We start from the raw sequence: 18,555 nt of genomic DNA, 5'->3' as shown, positions 1-18,555 counted from the left end.
CAGTGGATTTCTGGAGATAGAAAGCAGAGTTAAAGAAAAGAAGGTAAGTGGTCCATCAGATGGGAAACAGACCCCCTGCTCTTGGAGAGGCAGTCCGTAAGTGGAAGAGAAGGGGAACTGGCATAATTGAAGGATCTTCAGGTTCAGTACAAGAGTGCTGACCTATGTACACCATTAGCAGATATGGAATCTACATGTCTGTGTCATTTACTGATTTGGCATTTTAATTCATAATTCTTTGTATTAATTTTCTTCATGTCTACATTTAACATGGAAGACCTAGAGTACTGTTTAGAGCACATCCATTTGAAAAGGAAAGCGTATTAATTTAAGGAGTGAATGAGAGGAAACCATATGGCCGTTACCTAGAGTTAAGTGGCCTTTGACTGAAAAGGATAATCACAGAAAACTCAGTTTGTATTTGAATAATTTACTCAGACTTCTTTGCCTCAAATTTTCTGCATCCTTTGACAATTTTTTTGGTTAAAGGTAACAATGAAGATGACTTATGTCTTCTTAAAAAATAAGGCAAATAAGAAATCTGATAAAAAACAAAAAGTAAGTATTCATGGTGTTAACAAAGACTACGCTTGAGTTTCCTGAAAGCATCACCTGATTGCAGAGTATTTCTGTACCAATGTATCCTGGCCCCAAATGACGTTTACCTGTTAGATATTTTACTTTAGCTCGTGCTCTCTCATCTGCATCAAAATACCAAACAGTTATTGCGTACCTAAAAGAAAATTTAGAATAGGATAAGAATGATCACACTGCGGGGAAAAAGTGGTATTTTGCTGCAATGGTATATTAAAACTTGTAATGCCAAAATTATGCCTAAACTGGAATGATATCAAAAGGATAAATTTAACAGCTTATTAATACAGTAACCTCGGTGCTAAAGAATATAGCTGAGAACCAGGGGAGGCTAAAATTGATGTCTGAAGTTGATGAGTTTTTGTGACTTTCTTAACACTTATTTCAACTACTTATTTTTTTGCAAGGGAACTGCAGATCAGAAAGAGACAATAGGCCGGGCACGGTGGCTCACGCCTGTAATCCCAGCACTTCAGGAAGCCGAAGTGGGTGGATCATGAGGTCAGGACTTTGAGACCAACCTGGCCAATAGGGTGAAACCCCATCTCTACTAAAAAAAAAAAAAAAAAAGCCATACATGGTGGCACGTGCCTGTAGCCCCAGCTACTCAGGAGGCTGAGGCAGGAGAATCACTTGAACCCGGGAGGCGGAGGTTGCAGTGAGCTGAGATCATGCCACTGCACTCCAGCCTAGGTGACAGAGTAAGCCTCCCTCTAAAAAAAAAAAAAAAAAAAAAAAAGACAATAAAAGGGTAAAAGAATGGCTGTTACAGAAAAAGCACATTATCAATAGCATAAGTACTAAAAGAACAGAAAAGAAACAGATAAAAGGACTCAGGGCATTGCAGGCTAACAGTTTCAACAGTCTCTGAGGACATCACTACATTATAGCAAAGAATAATGATGGATGTTTACAATTATAACCTTGACAGTTAAATTATGCTAAGAATTTTTAAGGATTTTAATCAAAGCAATTTTACTGTGTTTTGTGTTTAAACTTTGTCTAAACTTCATTTTTCTGAAAATCTGACTTACTTAGAATATTTCATTCCACCAATAAGTGAGGCATCTCTAGTTTATTAAATACTACAAAAGACAGTTATACTTTCTGATACAAATCATGGGGAAAATGTACAAATGCTATAGGAAGTGAAAGTATGCTACAGATCACCAGTTCCTGGGCAGAATATAAGGCAATTAGTTCAAATAAATTGTGGATTATGGCCAGTGGACACAGGGGAAAAAGCAATATTTATCAGATATAGAGCCAGTAAATATGACAGAATGAAAAATCACATAATATATTTTGAAGTAAAGAGTCTGGGAGTTTGGACAACTGGGAGCCTGAGGTGTACAGACCCCACCGCTGGTGAATCACAGAGCTGAGGTCTAAGGAGGCCTCCTGACTTCCAGACCAGACTCTGCTCTTTCCAGAGTTCCACTACCTTTCTTACCATGTGGCTTCTTCTACTTTTGGGTGGCCTTGGAAATAGGAAAGGGCTCAGATACATAATTTTATGTATCTTTTGCCCATGCCCTAAACTTTTAGTCACTTAGCAATCAGAATTCTAATACGTGGATCAACAACTTACCTTATGTCATTCTAACTTTCCAGCCTTATCACCCATTCTAGATAAGATCAGAATAGGATTCTACTTCAAGAATCCTTTTCCTCGCATGATTTTCTGTGCCTTAACTTGAACAACTACGCCTTTTCCCCCAGAACTTTACTAACACGACTGCACCCCTTGCCTCTCCTCAGCTAGGCCAGCTGAGCCTCTCCCTTCAAAGCACACTTGCCTGTCTCTCCAATGTAGCACCACGTTCGTTCCTCTCAACTCCTGTAGCACTTAGCCTCCATGCCATCTGGCATTTATTTACTATAAACTCCCAAATATCTGTTATTCATTCATCTAAAAGGACATAACCAAACCAATCTCAAGATTTCATAAAAAGGAAGATCTATGAGGCAGTTACTGAGTCAGAAAATCTTTGCAGAAGCAGCAGGGGGTAGAGACAGCACTGGGATGCCACTGGGAAGAGACATGGGATTGAAAAGGGCACATTATGTGATATGGCAGTCTTTCTTTGGTTTCCATTCAGGATTTCTTACAATCTCCAGCTACAACCTGCTTAGCTTGCTACTCACTACGTGAATTAGGATGCAGGCAACACACCTCAGAAGGCAGGAAGAAAAAAGGCACAGCTGATAATCAAGTCATTAGAGTCAACCATCATTACTAAAGCCAACTCTCCACCCAGCACATCTAAGCCTGCGCCTCTTCTCGCCACCCTAGCATCTCCTAGGCCAGATACAGCAAATGAATGCCAGGAGCTCACTATCAGAATGTTCCAAGACCTTTCCATAATAAAAAATAAGTTTTTTTTTTAAATGTGCTATTTTTCTACAAATATTTACTTTCATGATAATGTCTACAATATCTTGTTTTGACAGCCAGGGCATTTTAATTGAGTCGGGATAAATGGTTTTAAAAAAAACATTTAAAATAAAGCACTAAACATAATAGGTTGCAAATACCTTGTAGAAAAAGTATAATGAACAGATGCTCATTATTTGTAAAGCTAATAGGATCATTTTTCTAACATTAACTCCCACACATGGTAACCTGGTTCCCTACTTTTCTTTCTCCTGTTTTTCTCTTCACTTCTACTCTCTGGTTACCTCTGATTTTTCTACTCTGTATCCATTTTCCTATGTTGTCCCTCACCACCTTTTAAAAAACCCTTTTCCTTCTTGATCTTTCTCTCTCCCAAGTAAAATACTCTTACAAAAATCAAAGCATGGATAGTAGTTAAGAGATGCACAAAGCAAGGAGAGAGTGCTAGAAAGATGGGAGGGCCTGTGCTTCCCTTTCTTCAGAGTGGCTGTGCAAAGAAAGACATATTTAGTACTAACTGTTAATGAGTGTTATACAATTATTTGAATTCAGATGACTGTGCAACATAAATCTTATACAATTATTCAAATTAAAATGACTGTGAAAAGTACCTGGCAGGAAATTACTCATTAGAAAGCTTTCACGTTTACTCTACAGATTCCCTCCTGTCCTACCATACTCTAAACCAATTTTTTCTGAAAAGGAATACTACCTTGTAGCATATGCTGGTTGTACTTCATGAGGGTTGCGACGGTCAGACCAGAAAAACAGCAGTCTATCAAATTTGGGTTCAATGTCAGCAAACTGGGCTTTGCCTTCTGGAAAAATTCGAAGTATACCTCCACTTACCTAGGAAAAGAGCCAAATATGTAAGTAGGAGTAACCAAAAATGCTACAAGATTAAATTTAGGGGGAAAAAAAGAGACAATTTCAATGTCTTAATTGGATTATTCACAAATACATCTCAATAAAGTATGAAGATGAGCTGCAATTTTAAAAGTATATGCACTGATGCAAGGACAAATTTAGTTCTTATTTTAGGGATATTTATTTATCTATTGAGATGGAGTCTCGCTGTCACCCAGGCTGGAGTGCAGTGGCACAATCTCAGCTCACTGCAACCTCCGCCTCCTAGATTCAAGCAACTCTCCTGCCTCAGCATCCCGAGTAGCTGGGATTACAGGCATGCGCCACCATGTCCGGCTAATTTTTGCATTTTTAGTAGAGATGGGTTTTCACCATGTTGGCCAGGTTGGACTCGAACTCCTGACCTCAGGTGATCTGCCCACCTCGGCCTCCCAAAGTGCTGGGATTACAGGTGTGAGCCACCGTGCCCAGCCATTTTAGGGATTTTTATAAATATCTGATGAAACACAAGAATGTTATCTGAATTTAAAATTGTTAAAATGATGCTTGAAAGTTTTTAAAACTACTAAACATTTATTTTTGTATGCTAATGATTTGCTTAACCCACCCTTCAAATAGATAGATTTCAAGAAATTTTGACAAAATTATTATTAGAAATAAATTATGTCAAATAGTTTACCATAAAGTTCAATAAACAATAGGATAGTCACAAATACCTCTTACTTAAATAATTCAGTATATCGTAGAAAGTGTCATCATTTATTATGACCATCATTATTGTCGTCATCACCATCACCATCACCATCAGCATACAGTTCATTAGAACCTGTGGCTCTCCCTTTCCAGACTGGGCTTGATGCACAGATGACTACCTGCTTGTGAAACTTGATTCTATCCATAAAGGATTATTATTTACCTAAACACCAACTAGGCATCAAATCGCACTGGGAACTGTGGTAGGCTCTGGGTGCAGAGTAGGGAATAATGTAGACAGACTTTGTCCTTGCGGGGTTTACGATGTGGGGATATGCAAAACCCAACCAACCAAGTAGCTCCTTACTCTTGAATAACTACACTCCTAAGCAGGTAGACTCTTAAAATTTAAAGAAATTCTAATACCTGGTCAGGACAGCATGGAGTTTGAGCCTAAACCTAGAATCTATAGTTAAAGAAAAGGTTTATCAGGCTCACCGTCAGGTAAGTTAAATTCTAGCTACTTTGATACCCTTGCCAACCTTCCTCAGGTTCCAGTGTTGTTCAGAGTGTTTCCCCAGGCTACTATGCAAACATCTAAAGAACCTCCAAACTGAGAATATGTCTTCTTTCCTTTTTTTCTGCTCCCTTCCCTTTGACTCAAGTCACTGGGAGTACCACAGGTGACCTGCTGAAAATGTTTTAAGTGAAATGGCTACTTGACACTTCCACTCTTCCTCCTCTGAATTAGGTGGCCTTCCTGTGTGCTCCATAGCAATCTGTCTTGACACTTTGCATAACTATCTGTAACTGTCAATCTTTCTGATCTGTATCCTCCAATAGATCCTAAGCCCTGCCAGGGCCAATTCCATTTCTGCTATATCCCTAGCATCCAGAACATCTGACACACTACATATTCAGTGCAATCTTGCATGGAAAATTTCTATTCTACACATAAAAACACTAGGGACGTTTCTCTGCCTATGTCCTAATTTAAAACCTACACATTAATGACCCTGACTAAGTCTTATAGAAATTATAAGATCAGCCTAGAAAAAGCCTAACAAAATCTAGAAGTCAGAAGCTGATGAAACACAGTTCTAGCTTTCTAGCTATTCGCAAAATCTGAAAAAAAGTCAATTTTTAAATTTTAACTAAAGTTACACCAATCTGTTTTGTGCCTTGGGCTCAAATTCAATTACAAAATTTATTTCTCTACTTCAAACTTTGAAAGCTGTAACAGAAAAACCATGCTTGTTGACATAATGCCTCAATATATACTCAGCAGAAAGGTTAGCTCCATTGTGAACCTGGACTAGGGCAGAGAAAACTCTTTAAATCAGTGTGTTTTAGAAAGATTACTGGAGCACTGTGAGCATATTCTAAACTTAAAACACTTTTTAGGGTAGGATTAGGTTTTTGCACATTTAAGACTCAGGCAGTTTCCATTTGTGTCTTTTGGGGGATGCAGAGAAAGAGGTTTTTTAAAGGTTATTTGACTTAAAAACAACAAAAAAAGGCACCCTGGCTACACAGGTATGTTCACTTTGTGAAAATCCACTGAACTATACAAGCCACTTTTCTATTTGAATGTTATACTTAAGATTTAAAAAAAAAATCAACCAAAAAATTAGTCTGTACAGTCTCTAGTGTAGTAATATATGACATATTTTTTTAAAATCATTTAAATTTAATGAGACTCAGGCAAATATTAAGGAAATATATATTTAAAACAAGAAAGATTAAATATATTGTACATTCTAGTTGGTTTTACAGGGCTTGTCAGTACTGGTAAACTTCCAGTTTTTTAATAATCAGGGAAAGACTGAATCCTGCCTCCAATATTCAATTAAACAACTCAATGCCATATAATATTTTTACAAAAATGCAAAGAATAACATAGCAAATAATCCTTAACAATTATCTATAGATAATCTCCCCCAAAAGCCATTATAAAACAACTGTTCTCAGAAATGTTTTTCCTAAAAACTATTAAAAGGAAAATATTTTAATAAAGGTCACATTTCTAAAAAGTTAGATTTTAGATAAATGCTCTAACATCTGAAAATAAATGAATCCCCTTTTTAAGATATATCAGTACTTTTTTATATGGTTTTATTGAGGTATAACTGATATACAAAAATGCATATCTTTAACATTTACAATTTGATGAGTTTGGATATATACGCACACCCTCATGACACACCACAACCAAGGTAATAAACATATCCATCACCTCTCAAAGTTCCGTTTCCCTTCCCTTGACCTCGTGTGTGTGTGTGTGTGTGTGTGTGTGTGTGTGTGTGTGTGTGTGTGTTTAGAACATTGAACATGGAGTCTACCCTCTTAAATTTTTAGGTGCACAACACTACACTGTTAAATTTTTAAGTGCACAACACTACACTGCTAACTACAGGTATTATGTTGTATAACATAGAGTAGTATTTGTTTCATTTTACAAAAATCCACTCCTAATACCTAAGACTGAAACAAATTTAAGAGGAAAATTTTTAACTGTGACTGTGACAATCTCATCTATCAGAAGTATGAAACTTAATGCTTTTGAGAAAGACACCTGTAAGAAAAAAATAAATGCTCAATTAAGTTGCATACCTTGGCATCCCAGTCTTTATTAAGATAATATATACATGTCACACATCTTCCATCTCCATTTGGATTATCAACATGACGTACATAACCCGTTCCATTGCCCGGATAACAAGCAACCATGGCCTGTAATAATGATAATAATGATTATTAAAGTCCATGTATAAATAAAAAGAACAGCTAATAAATCAGATCTTTGATTTTTGGCTACTGATTTACACTTAGATTCTTCTAATAAAAATAATATTTTGTAGATAAGATAAGGCTATTCTACATTAATATTTATAGGGAACACAAGAGAGGTTGATGAACAATTCAAGGACTGGTGAATTCTGCTTCACAGTGATAACTCCAAGGATCAGAAAAATTTCATGGTCCTACTTTGACAATCTTTATAAATACAGATAATCAAGATCAAGTAAGTTTTTGTCCTGCTCCATGGGAGATTTCTCTCTTCCTTGAGCTCACCTCAGAACACCTACTTTACCATCTGATAGGTGAACCAACCCAGTCAAACACCCCATCTGACACTGTCTCTGAATGGTACCAATTTTTTTTTTTTTTTTGAGACAGGGTCTGGCTCTGTTGCTCAGGTTGGAGAGCAGTGGTGCAATCATGGCTCACTGCGGCCTCAACCTCCTGGGCTCAGGTGATTCTCCCACCTCAGCCTCCTAAGTAGCTAGGACTATAAGTGCGTGTCACCAGGCTGGTTAATTTTTGTATTTTTTGTAGAGATGGTGTCTTACTATGTTGTAATAGGGATAATTTAGGAGGTCAACTCAACTCCAAACATTAACTCATTTAATTAACGTCAGTGATTTTTTTTTTAAAAAGGACTAAACAAATTAGCTTATGTTTACCCTCTTTGAATCAGAAAGAAAATTATTTGCTCAGATTATAACAAGATATGGTTCAGAAGATTGCTGGATGTTAAGCTTAAAGGTAGAAAAGTGGCCCAAAATAAAAAGCACAAAATAACTTTCACATTCTAGGTGTACATGATAATCAACTGAAATTGGTAAGGGCATTTTTTAAAAAAACTCTCAGGAATTATGAAGAAAACAGACAAAGATGTTCAAGGTTATGAGCTATTCTTGTTTTTGTTTTTTTTTAACGGAGTCTTGCTCTGTCGCCCAGGCTGGAGTGCAGTGGCACGATCTCAGCTCACTGCCTCTGCCTCCCAGGTTCAAGCAATTCTCCTGCCTCGGCCTCCAGAGTAGCTGGGATTATAGATGCATGCTGCCATGCCTGGCTAATTTTTGTATTTTTAGTGGATACGGGGTTTTACCATGTTGGCCAGGCTGGTCTTGAACTCCTGACCTCAAGTGATCCTCCCGCCTCAGCCTCCCAAAGTGCTGGAATTACAGGCATGAGCCACCACGCCACCCAGTTTGTTATGAGCTATTCTTGAAGTCCTTTATTTATTCATATATTAAAGTCAATGAATTAGTATAAAGTTATCAAACAGTAACCGAACTGTTCTACTATCATATTGAAGAAAAATGCTAATTTTTAAAATTCACTTCCCATCCCTAAGAAACTAAGAGGCATCTTAAACCTAAATCCTTATTCAAAAATCCTGTTTTCCTAGACACTCTGAATTCACTGCTCTTTATGAGACGCAGAATTTTTGGAGAACATTATATATATGTCTCTGTTTTTCCTGACTCCAGACAGACTTAACAAGTTCCTTCTTTCAGCACTGCAGGTGGTAACAACCAGGAGTGTGGCATGGGCTTAGTGGGTTTAAGTGCTCAATAAATGATAAGCCCAAATGATTTTCTTGTCACTAGCTACCAAGGGAAGAAGTTTACCTTGAATAGTAACTAAGTGTGTACTAATTTAACAACGCAATTACTCCATTTGTGGTTAACTGAGGTAATTATGATGAATTACACAATACATTGTTATTCATGGGAAAGGGGGAAACCTGAACTCTACATCTCAAAAAAGTTAATTTGGGCCTTTCCAACTATCTGGTAACTTCAGCATCTCTTGTGCAAAGAAGGAAGGGGAAAATATTTGTCAGTCACTCACCCCATCGCATCCCATATATCCATTTAACAAATACCTCTTGAGCATCTACTATGTATGTGAAAGGCACTGGGGCTAAAATGATGAATCAAAGAGAATAGGTCCCTTGCACTCATTTACAGTAGTCCCTCCTTATAAGAAGTTTTGCTTTCTGTGATTTCAGTTACCTTTGGTCAACTTAGTCCAAAAAATTAAATAGAAAATTCCAGGAATAAACAGTTTATAAACTGCACACCATTCTGAGTAGTGCACTGAAATACCTTGCAGTCCTGCCCCGTTTTGCCTGGGATGAATTATCCCTTTGTCCAGCATATCCACACTGTATATGCTATCCACCCATTAGTCATTTAGTAGCCTTCTAGGTTATCAGAGCAATCGTCGTGGTACTTGTGTTCAAGGAAACCTTATTTTATTTAATAACAGCCCCAAAGTGCAAGAGTAGCGATGCTGGCATACTGTTATAATTGTTCTATTTTACTGTTGTTGTTAATCTCTTACTTTATAAATTAAGCTTTATTATAGGTATGTATGTACAGGAAAAAATACAGTATATTAGGATTTGGTACTATCCACAGTTTCAGGCATCCACTTTGGTCTCGGAAGGTATTGCCCTCAGATAAGAGGGGACTACTATACTATGAAATCTGATCTAACAGCATAATTAGCCAACAAACAGATATATAATGTAATGTTAGGTAGTGAAAAGTTGTATTTTCTTAAGATATGAAAAAAATTAGGTATATAGAGAAAGATGACATGATATTCTTGAACAGTGGTTGACATTTGGGTTTAGACTTAAATGAAGGGAGTGGCAAGTTGGGCAAATCTCTGAAGGGAGAGCAACGTGGCAGAGGGAAAATGAGTGCTCAAAGGCTGAACAAGGCAGGAAAGAGCAGCAGGCCAGTGTGGCTGGAACACAGCGAACATGGGCCAATGTGATCAGAGAGGAACCAGGTAACCTAGAGCTGCAGGGCCTGGTAAGCCACAGGAAGGCCTTTGGATATTGTGCTAAGAAGTGACAGGAAGCCAACAGAGAATGTATCTGACTAATGTTTTAAGAATATCAGTTTCAAGTCTGTATGAATAAAAACAACCACAACAACCTCAATATCGCTTACCACCTAACATTTATTGGACATTTACTGTTTGTCATGTCCTATCTAAGTAATTTGTGCGTAACAAGTTGTCTGACACAACCATGTGAGGTAAACAGTATCACTGTTCTCATCCTTATTCCTCTAAACTGAGGTTTAGAAAGGCTAATTAGTATTTGCAAAGTCACATGACAGGGAATCTGGTTCCAGAACCCATGGAATTAACCACTGTACTAGACTGCAGGAAGGAAAGAGTGAAAAGAGAAGACTAAGTTAGCTATTAAAGTTTCCGGGCAAGAAACGAAAAAGGCTGAGCCCAGAGTAGCAAAGTGGGGTGTATTGTGAAGGCAGAAAACCAACATGATTTGCTAATGGGTGGAGTCAAGAAGAGTCAAGAATGACTATGGAGTTTTCAGCCTAGGTAAGTAAATGAATGGTGTCACTGTACATGAAAATGGAAACACTAGGTGAAAGAGCGTTTTAATTACAAGCATCAGGTAGGAGAGGAGTTTATCAATAACTGTCAAAATAAGCCAGACATCCCAGAATAGAACAAAACTTGAGGGCACCAGGATTATCCCCCAACAGGCGATCTGTTTGTATTAGTCACTTCTAAACTCTTTCCTTAGAAGCCTGGAGCCCTAGGGAGGTATCTAGGGGTAGGGGACTAATGGGGAATGAAGTGATATGAGAAGAGGCCAAACAAGCAGGTTTTAACCCCAACCTTAAACTAGAGGCAGTGCTTAGCTGTTTCCTATACAGTATTTGAATTCCAAGTGAGGATTCTTTGAAAAAAAAAAAAAAAGGCAAAGTAAAGAAAAGTTTTAAATCTCACGTTTTGAAGAAAAGTTTTAATAAATTTAATGTAATTGTGTTAAGTTCTACAATCCCCAGTATAGCTCAATTATCACCATCTAAATGTATTATTTAAAAGTGGCCATTACTACTTTAGTCTTATCTGGCATTCCCTAGGTCCCTTGTGCTCTGCTCTGGTGACAGGAATACTGAAAAATGAGGAGAAAGGAAGAAGGAAGAGGGGATGAGTGCTTCACAGGGCCTGCATGGATCTGCCAACTCAATTAACTTGCCAATACCAGCCCCAGGAAAGGCAGCAGTTCATGATTATAATTGTAAAAAGGATAACACGAAAAACACCAACATAACCCTATAAACCAGAGAGCCTGAAAAAGAAACAATGCAATCCACCACTATATAATTCCGAGGTAAATTCCTAATTTGCCACCTTATAGAGACACCAACTTTAAATGTTTCAATTTCCCATCAAGAAAAACCTATTTATACACAAACAAAACAAAACAATACTATTTTTTTTCTTTTCTGGTATGAAAATATATATGATTAAGGATTTTTTTATGTTTTCAGAGACAAGGTCTCACGATGTTGCCCACGCTGGTCTTCTCCTCCTGGGCTCAAGCAATCTGTCTGCCTCGGCCTCCCAAAGTGCTAGGACTACACAGGCGTGAAACACCGTGCCTGGCTGATTGAGAATGTTCTTAAGATAGGAAACAGCATAAATTTGTTTTTCACTCTGAGAATAAAAGGAAGGAAGAGGTCCGCAATGCCTCTGAGGAATCTAGAGACATTTATTTCTAGCATTAGAAGGCTTCAATATGAAGTTGAACCAGGAAACTTATTTTTCTTTTTTGAGCTGAATTATTTTAAAACAGGGATACAAAGCTTAGAGAACTAAACTTTGATGGGTTATAGAACTACTATTTTTACCCTGAATGAAGGGAAAAGGCTTACTATCTGAAAATTTATCCTATTAAACTATACTATCAAAGCACTATGCTTTGACATAGCACTATGCCTTTTGTAGAGGCTGACAGCTAACATTTGCTCATCACTTATAGGCCAGGCATGGATTACCTCGGTCATTCTTTACAGCAAACCTTAGGTAGGCACAATTTGTCCCCCCATTTTAGAGACCAGAAAACTAAACCAGAGTGAAAAGAAAAAAATTGCCAAAGGTCAGAGACTCTAAATGGCAGAGGCAGGATATGAACTGAGGCAAAGAAAAACAACTTCCTTCTGTATTCTTCTTCAATTCCTTGCTCCAGTAAGGCATGTATATAGTCTGCCCAAGAGTTCAGATGAAATTGGTAATCCAGACTCCTAAGTGGCCCACCACCTGCTGCAGTGGCACAAGCTCGTGCCTAATGCCCAATTCTCCCATGTCAACATGTACAGTAAGTCCTCACTAACAGCCTTGATAGGTTCTTGGAAACTTTATGTGAAACAATGTATAATGAAACCAACTTAAGTTTCTATAGCATATTTGTGGTCACAAAACATTGCCGAACTTCTAAATAAAGACCAAAACCCTGAAATGTGAGCTATAGACACATTTAAGAAAGATTAATAAAAACAAGGTAATTATTTATGCCATTAGTCCAGTTTTAGGGTTGCAGGTGGCTGGGGCCTATCCTGGGAGCTCAAAGCACGAGATGGGAGCCAGCCTTGGGCAGGACGCCATTCTACTGCAAGGTGCACTCACACACACCATATTCACTCACACTAAGATAACAGATACGCCAGTCCACATCCCAAAGATGCACACATTGGGATGTGGGAGGAAACTGGAGTACCTGAAGAAAACTCTCGCAGACATGGGGAGAACTTGCATGCTCTACACAGACATTGGCCTTGGCCAGGAATTGATTCTTTATCCCTCATCAACATTATAACAAAACAACACTGAATAAAATAATGTTATTCAAGAACCTGCTGTACTGCACATGGTATTTTTCAGTTCTACAGTTAAACCTTTTTTAAGTCTCTTCCCTGCCCACTTCCAAAGCACACATACACATCACTATCACTACCTTGGGGGTCTACAAAAATCTAGTTCAAATACAGAAGAAAACAGGTCATGCTGGAAGGCCATCCAGGTGGGGATGTTCAAATGGCAGTTGGAAACTTGAGTGTGGAACTCCAATAAAAAGTCATGACTGGAAATGAAAATTTAGGAGCCATCTTCGCATGGGATAGTTGAAGCCGTGTGCCTGCCACAGATTGCCAAGGGAGTATAGAGAGAAGAGAACAGAGAACAGATTGTTATGAAATAAAGTCATTTAGAATAAGAACTCCTTAAGCCTTGCTGCTTTCTTGATCACAGTAAACAACTCAGTGGTCAAAAGCTGACTTATTCTAAATGATTTCTGACTAATTTTTTGACTAATTCCTTTCTAAGTGTAAATGATAAGTATAAAAAAGACGTATAAGGGCATATAGATTGCTTCCTTAAAAATTAGAAAAATGCTATTATAATAATATTGTGATCAACAAGTTTTGGAGCTTAATCTTTGTAAATCCTTGATATTTTCCTAAAATTAAATTACTATAAGTGAAATTATTAGGTCTTAAAGCTTTCTGATTGCTGAAATGTTCTCCAGAATTATTGCATGAGCTTATATTCCTACTGGCTTTGCATGAGTGCACACATCTTTTTAACCATTTGCCAGCCCGGCATAGTAAGTTTTAATCTTTGAAAATAGCTCAATTTGATAGGTAACATTTATCTTACTAATGTTTTAATTCCATCTTATATTTTTAAGTCAGCATTTTTCATATTTTTATTGGCCATTTAATTCTTCAACTGCTTGCTCATATCCTTTATCCACTTTTCTACTGGACTAATCTTTTCCCTACTGAGTTATTATTATTATTTTAGAGACAGGGTCTCACTCTGTCACCCAGGCTGGAGTGCAGTGGCGTGATCATGGTTCACTGCAACTTTGAACACCTGAGTGAGGTCAAGCAATCCTCCCAAGTAGCTGGGACTACAGGTACACGCTACCACACCTGGCTAATTTTTTAATGTTTTCTAGAGATGGGCTCTCACTATGTTGTTCAGGCTGGTCTTGAACTTCTGGTCTCAAGACCAGAATCCTCCCACTCTGGCCTCACAAAGTACTGGGATTACAGGTGTGAGCCACCACACCTGGCCCCCTACTGATTTTTAAGAGCTCTTTGGTTGTTAATCGCTGTCATATGACACAACAATAACTTCAACCTTTTTACTCAGCTCGTGTAGAAGAGTATGTTCACACAAAGTTTTTATTATCGGTACAGGAAGGCAGAATATAATTATATTAATTATCAATGTAAAGTTTTTAAAAATCCAAGATTCTTCCCATGTTCATAGAAATATGAAAAATACAGAAAAACAATGAAAGATTATTGAAGAAGAAACAGCATTGATCCAAATCACTTTCCAAATGGCCCAAGAATTATGAATTGTTTAATAATCTAACACCAAACTACTTTCATTATTCGGCTCTAATTCTAGCCCATGATAAAAAAAAACTTAAATATACACTTAAAAATCAACTAGTATGATGCTCCCGACAGTATAATCTAGAGATATGTTGAGCTTTCATTTCCCTTTTAGTGAAGAATTGATAAAGTTATACTTTACAAATAAGAAATTCATCTGGTGAAACACATTATATTTTGAGCTGTCTAGCTCTGCTGTCAGAACAGAGATCTACAATTTGTTAACCTCAGCTATAATCTCACCAGCACCGCACAACTCTTTCTTAGATTCCCAAGCAGGGCTCTGTATTTATATCACACACACCACTCCCACTGCAAACTTCATGAGGAAGACAGAGCAACCTCTCTCCACAAGGAGACTGGGGATCCTGAGCAGGTCTCAGCTTGATCCCCACCCAGGGAATTATACGACCTCATTCTAGCCCATGGAAGGAAGCATCATCGTTAAGACAGATATTCTGACAGCCATGGCAAACTTGTTATATTATTAATATAATTCCTTGGGAGAGTCTGCAATTCGGCATTAAAAACAAAAATACAAACAGAACAAAACACTTATCTGCTTGACATTACAAACATACATTCTGGCACTTCTTGAGGCTCACTGAGCAGGTACTGCACTAGGCATGAGGATACAGAGATTAAAAGTTAAACATCTGTTTCAATTCCAGGGTCTAGAAGAGTTACAATTTAAATTCCTTAAGTTATTTTGGCAAAAACAGTGTAATTATTATTTGTTTTAATGGACTAGAGGACATGAGTGAGAGGTTCCTGACATTCATCCTGGAGCACTTAGTTAACATGCAAGCCCAAGACTGGATATAAATAATCATCAGTAAATGAGGAAAGCTTGTAATCAAAAACCTTACTCCAGTGAGACAACTCAAGAAGCCTTACCTCACCTCAAAGCCAGAGAATTTAGTAATTAACATAGTGGATATTAGAAATTACGACAGTATTAGAAAAGAATGGTGCTCAAGAAAGTGTTATGGCTACACATACTGTATAGGGACCACTGCTCTTACATGAACATATACATGAATCTAGTTAATCTAATGGCCTACTCTCAGGGACTGTAGCCTGAGCCTTATGACTCCTGCTGGTTCTGTTAGTTCCCCATAAAGGAATTCTGTTATTTGATTCCTATTAGGTTCAGCTGAATCCTAAAAGCACACTAGCATTTTTGCCTTAAATAAACCTTTCATAAAAGGTGCTTGGCAGGCCGGGCACGGTGGCTCATGCCTGTAATCCCAGCACCTTGGGAGGCCGAGGCAGGTGGATCATCTGAGGTCAGAAGTTTGAGACCAGCCTGGCCAACATGGTGAAACCCCATCTTTACTCAAAATACAAAAATCACCCAGGAGTGGTGGCACACACCTGTAATCCCAGCTACTCAGGAGGCTGAGGCAGGAGAATCACTTGAACCTGGGAGGCGGAGGGTGCAGTGACCTGACATTGCACCACTGCATTTCAGCCTCACTGCATTTCAGCCTGGGCAACAGAGCGAGACTCTGTCTCAAAAAAAAAAAAAAAAAAGGTGCTTGTCAGATGTTCTAAAAGGATAGAGTAGGAATTTTATCCACCTAATAAAACAGTACTTTCGTGCTTGCTTGCTAATAAATTTTTTTATGTGTGGCAGAACTCAGTGTGAGTTTTGCTTTCACAGTAACATGCCATTTAGAAGCTCGGTTCTGGGGGAAGATATTTGTAACACTCATTTAACTGTAGCCTCCAAATGACAGCAGTACCTCTCAATAAAAACCTAATACCCGTAAACAACTACTGGCTCAGGTCAGGTCACAACAGGCAAACAGTTATGCAAAGGCACACAGTACAGTGTAATAAACACCAGAACAGAGTCTTACTTACACAAGGTACCCAGACAGCAAAGACATAATTAACTTTGTCATGGGAATGGGGATCAGAAAAGACTTTACAGAAAAAGTGACAAATGTGCAGAATTTTGAAAGATAAAAACAGAAGTTTTCCAGAGTAGAAGATTCTGTTCTGTACAGGGAAAAGAATATTTGCGAAAACAGAATCAATATGGCGCCCTGAGAGAAATGCAAGAAGAAAAACTGTTGGAAGATGAAGTGCAGTGTGGAGCAATAGGGATGGGGCAGGACAGACAGGCAGCAGCAGCTCAAAAAGGCTCTCACTGACTCACTGAGGAACTTTACCTTATAGGCCAGTGTTGGCCAACTGTGTTCAGTAAGAATCACTTGGGTTACTTCCTAAACTATAATGATTCTTATCCCCTCTGCTTGAAATTATGACTTATCAGGTATGGCATGAGGCCTGAGATCCTGTACTTTTTTTTCTTGACAATTATTCCTTCATAAGAGATCCTGTACTTTAAACAAGCAGTTCACTGTAATTGGGAAAAAGCCAAAAATAAAGCGTTTTGAATAATAAAATCATTTTTCCATTTTACAAATATCACTCAATCTACTTGTAGAGGATGGCCCAGACAACATGGAATAAAAGGTTATGGACACACTGTTGATAGATGACAGCCAGAATAAAAGGGAGTGAGAATGGAGAGGACATGGCAGCTTAGCGCAACAGTAAGAGTGTGAAACAGAAAGGATGTGGTGCTGGCAAGAGAGAAATAACTTATTTAAAAAAAATTAAACCCTAAAAATATACACCATGTGTTCATTCAACAAATATTTTCTGAGCACCTACTATACGTCAGGCACTGTTCCAGATCTTGGGGATACAATACTTAATAGAAAAGACACAAAGTTACTGCCTTCAGGGAACATTTATTCTAGCAGGAAAAGAAAGAGAAAAAATTAAGTCAATATATAGCATAATATAACAAACATATGGCAGAAGGTAAGCATTACAAAGAAAAAAAACACGGAATAGGGAATACAATCCTAGAATGTAATTATTTATAGGGTGGTTGGTCAGGTAGGCCTGACTGAGAAGTTGACACTTAAGAAGAAATGAATGTTCCAGGGAGAAGGAATAACCGGCGCAAAGAATCAGGTGGCAATGGGCCTGGCATATCTGAGGAAAAGGAGGGTCAGTGTGACTGAAGAGGAGGGAGCAAAGCAGACAACAGCATAAGAAGAAGTCAGACAGGTAAGGCGTTGGGGACACAAATCATGGAGGGCTTTAGAGAACACTATAAAGATTAAGTCACCGGAAGGCACTGGGTAGTCTGGTTGCCATGTAGAGCAGGGGCTGGCAAACCACGGTCCACTGCCTGTTTTTATAAGTAAAGTTGTACTGGAATGCAGCCACACGCATTCAATTACATATTCTCTATGGCTGCATTTGTGCCCCAACTCCGGTCTAGCAGCTATGACAGACACCGTGCAGTCCACAAAACCTAAATTTTTTACCATCTGGCCCTTGACATAAGAAGTCTGCCAAGTCCTGATGTGCAAAATAGACTGAAGGCTGGCAAGAGTGGAGGCAGAAGAGTAATTAGAAGGCTACCGCATAAATCAGGTGTGGTACAATGATCACTTGGACCACAGTGCTAGCAATGGAGGTGGTAAGAAGTGGTGGGATACTCATACTATCTTAAAGGCAGAATAAAGCAAGATGTCCAGAAAGATTGGTATGAGATATAAAAGAAGATGACTCTAAGGTTTTGGTTTAAGCAACAGGGAAAATGTAATTACCATAAACAGATGAAGACAGCATATGGTGCAGCCTGAGTCTGGACAATGGGAGAGATCAGGAGTTCAGTTTTGAACATGTTCAGTTAGGGTATGTGTAAGGCATAGTGCTAGGAAGTGTGAGTAGAACAGAGAGGAAAACTGATCATTCCAACACAGATGACAATTAAAATGACCAGTCCATGCGCTGACTATGTCACTGGGGAGAAGGTTGGGATCAGGAAGAACTATCTGAAAAATGAGTTTTGAAAGAGTATGAATTAGCCAGGTAAGGAAGGAGAGGGGGAATATTCCAGGAAGAGAAAAGGTCATGGTGTGTGTGTAGACACAT

The 18,555-nt window shown here is 38.3% G+C and overlaps 1 protein-coding gene across 3 annotated transcripts in view; it reads right to left on the bottom strand.

The window, feature by feature from the left end:
• Positions 1 to 18,555, bottom strand: part of EGLN1 (egl-9 family hypoxia inducible factor 1) — a 58,577-nt gene that overhangs the window by 3,158 nt on the left and 36,864 nt on the right. For 2 of the 3 annotated variants that reach the window (XR_008527887.2, XM_002809301.5), the window contains exons 2-4: positions 7,166 to 7,285; positions 3,705 to 3,841; positions 666 to 733 (exon numbers count right to left, since the gene is read on the bottom strand). Coding sequence is in view for 2 of the 3 variants with exons in the window: in XM_002809301.5 (XP_002809347.2) it covers positions 666 to 733; positions 3,705 to 3,841; positions 7,166 to 7,285 (325 nt within the window). In the remaining variant the exon portion in view is untranslated. The remainder of the gene's footprint in view (positions 1 to 665; positions 734 to 3,704; positions 3,842 to 7,165; positions 7,286 to 18,555) is intronic. The other variant, XM_054561564.2, reaches the window with a different exon arrangement.

This window comes from Pongo abelii, chromosome 1 (assembly GCF_028885655.2).
Source record: "Pongo abelii isolate AG06213 chromosome 1, NHGRI_mPonAbe1-v2.0_pri, whole genome shotgun sequence".
NCBI lineage: Eukaryota > Metazoa > Chordata > Mammalia > Primates > Hominidae > Pongo > Pongo abelii.
The sequence above is the reverse complement of the archived record's forward strand: the minus strand, read 5'-3'. Positions and strand labels throughout refer to the sequence as shown.